Raw genomic sequence first — 5,583 nt, 5'->3', positions numbered from 1 at the left:
ATACCGAGCTTCAATGTTTAAGTTTATAGCTCGCTATGGCTGGTAACTTTGTTCATTGTCGCTTTTTCTAAAGTGAGGATACACAAAAAAGCCCACTGGACTTATTATTTAACACTCGCTCACTCTCATTAATAGTCACACAATAACACACACACACACACACACACACACACACACACACACACACACACACACACAGTGTTTCTACGGGTAGGAATTTAGTCCTGACCCGTCCTCAGATAAGCAACACCTTGGCTTTGTTTACCAGACTTCGTTTACCTCTGGAGAACCCGGTGTCTCTTACTGTCTTATCCCTTTAAAAAAAGAAAAGAAACGAAGAAAAAGAACGAGTACCAGTTCATCAAGTAGTTATGGTCGGTATGAGACTGTTTTATTTTTAAAGTTCGTTATACACAAAATTTATTTAAGGAAATATGCTGCTGCAATATCTTATCTTGACACGAGGACCGTTCAAACTTGGGAATTACACTTGGTGCTACAGAGATTGAGAAAGAAATATTTTAAAACTCACTATTATTACAGTTCTCATCCGGCAAGGGAACAATAGATCTAGATTTAGTCTTAAAATAAAATTTAAAAATTCAGAAACGAGAAGTTTAATTCTCATTAAAATTTAATGGTACACCTTTCTTCATCATATTTTGCGATGGTATAAAAAAAAACAAAGATCAAAACTTGTACAACAAAGAATGTCAATGAACTTCTACTAGCTCAAGTGTATGCGGGGTTTTTCTTGTTTTTTTGGTGTTGTTTGGGGTTTTAAAAAATGAAAGGTGGATTACATTTTGAGAGATCTGTGCGGAGAGGAGGAATAATTCGTCGGTCCCGCTCAGTTCAGTTGTTTTTGTGTGTCGTGCTCTGAACACCCTTAAGCTTGCATAGCACCCAAAGTCAAGAGTGAATATTATATTAAGAAGTGGGGCCCAGCGCTAATCAGTGTCGGTTCAGGTACAGTGGGTGCGTTGATAGCCCGAGATTACGTCAGTAAAGAGGCAGCGGCGTGCCTTGGTACATCCTAGCACAGTGCAGTCTGATGATGCATGTACTAAATAATCTCCAGACTCGCGGGGCTATGTATCATGGTCGCTGTCCAGTCGGTGCGTCTTAGATAGCAGCCCCAGCTCTGTTTGAACTCAATGACATGCGCACTAACCATATGTATGCAGGGTGTGTCAGCTGAGAAAAGAACAGTAGCCTACACATCAGGGTATTCAAAGACCTGAGAGACCGCTAAAGTTTGCAATGCGCGTGTAACGATGTAAGGGAAGTAACCCGTGAAATGTTTGGCAGTAGAAATGTTCTCTCCCTTCAATGGTCGTTCGGTTATTCATCTTTCAATGATGTCATAATAATAATATATAACAATAACGCATTTCAGATAGTATTATTATTATTATTAATTTCATTACCATATTATTTTTTTACTTTTACGTGTGTAGATGTTAACTTCACTTATTTGATGACAGATTTCATGAAACCTCCTGCTCTACGATTTCAGCAAATGAGTTTTCTTTTGTTGATTGATGGACTGTTGGTCCTGTTGTATTCTGTTTTGGGCTCAAAACGGCTTAAAACTTGTTTCCTCCCCCTCAGATCGTAATCTTCAAGTGCCATACGTTTATTTCCCTCTGTTTGTCCCCCCAGAACGCAGCCAGCTGCCCGGGACAGAGCAACACCCTCAAGCAGCGATCCTCCACGGTCAACACGGCAGCCTCCACCGCCAGCTCAGGGTTCCACTCCATGGTGACCCTTGACCCCTCGGCTCAGGTGTTCAGGTATGTAGGTCTGGACAGTCGAGTGTGTTTAGTCAGGTTTTGTTGTTCAATCAGCTTGACTGTGAAGTTGGAGGATAGTCTGTCATTTATGCTCAATACCATATAGGCCTACATTCTTCACTTTTAGTTTAAGCATACAGGATCAACTGTGGTATGTAAGGAAACCTTGGTATACTTTTTTGGAAATATAATTAGGATTTGTCACTCACCTTTAATTTATATATATATGTGAAACGTACTTCTTATAAATGAAAAGCACAGACAAATTATATGGTCAAAGGAAATTTTCAATGGGTTTTATTGTCTTTCCTTTTCCCAGGTTGCCATCCCATATCAAAGCCCAGCTGTGTATGTTGTTGGACCCACCAAATGCAAGAGGAAATGACTGGAGAATGTTGGCTCAAGCCCTTACTGTAGATAGGTAAGTCGGTCTTATATACTTTGTGGCCTTTTTGTGAAACAGAAACAGTGTGTCTGTTGTATCTGTCTAATTTTTGTGTTTTGTTTTCGGATAGTCAAAGGAGAACGGTGCCAAGTTTTTGTCTTTCATTATTGTTGTTATTGATATAGCAGCAGCTGGGCCTTCACCCTTCTGTCCAATGCTACGTAGTGATAAGTGGAGGTTTGCTGCTCCAACTTTCTCTGCGTGCCAGTTTGCATTCTGTGAATGTTGCACATGAATTTGAGAATATATACTTCATCCAGGCAGTTTGTTTTGCTCAAATGAATTTCCTCCGCTTGACCCTGCTTTTAGTGTGTGGGTTTTCTGCACTCTTAAGTACTTCCATTTCTCTTAGTGTCTGACATCTTTCCACAAGCAGTGTGTGTCCAGTTTGATCAATCACGTATGGTTTTTTCTGTAGACAACAAGGTTATCATTTCATTTCTATTTTATTTCACAGATATATAAACTTTTTCGCCACCAAGTCATCCCCGACGGAACACATCCTGGACTTGTGGGAAGCTCGACACAGAGAGGACACGGCTGTTACCGACCTCATGAATATTCTGAGGGTCATGGGTCGCATGGATGCCGCAGCGGTCCTGGAGAAAGACAACGGCAGTTGGTTATGATAGGAGGCGACAGACATTGATGGATGAGTGATCACAGAAAGGACTGAGATGTTTTGCCACAGAATGTGTGTGTCATTTTCAGAGTTGTTTGGGGATATGAAATGAGCTACTTGTGTGCCGGAGATTTCGGCTCTTCAATGCAATGACAGTGCTCATAGTGCTCTTCTGGAGGTGACACATTGTGACCCTCATGGCTTTTTGTGCAGTTGTTACTGCAAGTTTCCTGTAACTCCCTAAGATGTTAGAAAAATATTCACTACTGGAAAAGGTCATTTGCAAAGACGATGGCTCATTGAGACCTATGTCCTGGAATACAGTTGCTTCAAATCGCTTCAATATTGTTGCTTGTTGAAGGAAAAGGGTGTCTTCTCTACTGTAAGCACAAGATACATTTCGCTGCATGCTACTCAGATTGCCTCAAATTAAACGCAGCTCCTGGATGAGATTCTTTGTGCATTATGTCTATATCCCTGTAAATTATGCCATTCTCACTGAAGCACCAACTGGTGGTCTGTACCTCTGTAACAGGAGCAAACTTTGACACAGGTTGTAACAAACATCTGTCAGAGCTGACAAAAAAGTAAATGACATGTGTGGAAGGAAATTTACTTATGATCTGCCTTTTTGCTCTGAATGAGGTCACTGCTTAAGCTTTAAGTCTGCACACTTGAGGTACATGTGCTAGTCCTTGTACAAATGACACGTGACTGGACCCAGACACTGAGTGAGCAACATAAAGGGTCAAATTCAGACTTACAGACCTTGACGGTTTGCCTATTTTTGTAATTGGAGAAGCCGTAATCTTGACAGGAGCAGCAGTGGAGCTGTGTGAGCCACAATGGTGAGCTCATGTTGGTGCACAGAGACTGACAGCCTTCAACAGTCTGAAGACAAGAACTCTTTTGAAACATATGTGTACCTTCACTGATCGCTGTGAACATGGGATGTTTTTCTCCAAAGACTACACAGATTAATCCCGTGAAATGGATATATATAATGGTCAAAACGGACTGGAATCCCAGAATAAAACAATTCTTCTTAGGCTGTGTGTACTGCGATAAAGATTGCCATGAACAATTTGGGATATTCCAGTTGTGTGTGCTGTCCAGGTCTATGCACAAGTGTGTGACATTGCAAGAGGCCTCCACTGCCTGTCCTTTGCCCAGTTGCTCCTTGCTCGAGGGATCTAGTCTGCTCCGACAAGGGCAAAGAAAACCAACAGTGATTTCTGAAACAGCGACTGAGGAGCTCATGTTCTTTCATAAAGTTTAATGTATTGAGTGTGTGAGTGCATGCACAAACACAGCCTAAAACCGGATGTTTTGTGATGACTCAAATGAACTCCCTTGTGTTTTCATTTTTTTAAAACTTTTTCACTCTGTGTAAAAATAAGAGCTTGGCTGTGCCCATGTTCACTTACTATTTGAGTCTGACCAAGCTAAGGAATACAACTGCTATTCCCTCAATGTAACTTGTCATGTCTGAAAGACTGAATTGCTTCCCTTTGATTATTTTTACCGCATGAATGAGAGTCACTTTAGACACCATGACTTGTTTTGATTTGTTCTTTTTGCTTTCAGTTTATTACGTATGTAGATCTTGAAATTTCTTTCTGCTTATTGTTCTGACGCAACACATCAAAGCCAAATAGTTGAGACATTTTGTAGCACACAACACGACACGATCACACGGACACATCACAAGGGACTGAACTCTGCTGGTGTAACCTTGTCTGTCGTCGCTACGAAAAGACTGGAGTAGTTTTAGGAGGCTTTTGTGTAAAGGATAATCCATTTGGTGGTCAGAAGTACAATGTAGCTGTTGTCCTTCATGCCTGATTTTGTTTTGTTTTTCAAGTTTTTGTTCCCCTTTTGTAAATCTCAGACTTTTCAGTGCTGTAGTCTCCCTTTGTCCGGTTTGTAGGCTTAGAGAAAAAAATAAACAAACAAAAGAATGTTCTATTAACAGCACATATGTGTGGAATATCACAATAACTTTCTCAAGAAAAATAAGTAACAGTTTTGTTTTAGTTTCACATCCATTACAACATGGTCAGAAGGAGGTGATCAGTCTTCTTGTGACGGAAGTGATATATATAGAGCATTTCCTACACGATGCAAAAGACCAGTAGGCTTCATTTGCTTTTGTTCTGATCATGGAACGGCTTTATATCTGTTGTTTAGACATTAATTAAGCTGATTCTGATTTAAATTCAAGCTTCATGATGAGTTGTTCAAGTCTGCAATGGTTTGTGAGTGGATTGATCCTTTGTAATGTTTGTGCCATGAGGGATACCACTGCTTATGTCCCTTTTCTGTTCATGTGTGTGCATAGAGCTCGATTCAGTGATTCTATAACGTCTTCGTTAGAGAGAGAGAGAGAAAGAGACAGACAGAGACAGAGAGACAGAGATAGTGACAAAGACACAGAGAGAGACAGAGATAGAGAGAGTAGTGAACATGAGGTCAATTTTCTCAGACGTGTTTGAAATTATTTGTTTTCATATTTCTTCTGTGTCTGTTAAACATCTGCTGTTAAACAAATTCCCATCTACCGGCCTCTCACTCACTGTCTCTGTCCCTCTCTGTCTCTCTCTCTGTCTTCCTTTCTCTCTCTCTCTCTCTCTCTCTCTCTCTCTCTCTCTCTCTCTCTCTCTCTCTCTCTTTCTCTCTCTCTCTCTTTCTATTTCTCTCTCTTTCTATTTCTCCCTTTC

General features: G+C 40.6%; 1 protein-coding gene across 1 annotated transcript in view; it reads left to right on the top strand.

The window, feature by feature from the left end:
• LOC101848804 (netrin receptor UNC5B-b) overlaps nucleotides 1–5,064 on the top strand; it is a 205,910-nt gene extending 200,846 nt beyond the window's left edge. Inside the window, exons 17-19 of the mRNA XM_035968228.1 lie at nucleotides 1,666–1,796; nucleotides 2,116–2,217; nucleotides 2,699–5,064. Coding sequence (XP_035824121.1) covers nucleotides 1,666–1,796; nucleotides 2,116–2,217; nucleotides 2,699–2,870 — 405 coding nt within the window. The 3' untranslated portion in view covers nucleotides 2,871–5,064. The remainder of the gene's footprint in view (nucleotides 1–1,665; nucleotides 1,797–2,115; nucleotides 2,218–2,698) is intronic.
• The last annotated feature ends 519 nt before the right edge of the window (nucleotides 5,065–5,583 follow it).

Source organism: Aplysia californica, unplaced genomic scaffold (assembly GCF_000002075.1).
Source record: "Aplysia californica isolate F4 #8 unplaced genomic scaffold, AplCal3.0 scaffold00047, whole genome shotgun sequence".
Taxonomy (NCBI): Eukaryota; Metazoa; Mollusca; class Gastropoda; order Aplysiida; family Aplysiidae; genus Aplysia; species Aplysia californica.
This window is presented reverse-complemented; position numbering and strand designations above follow the sequence as displayed.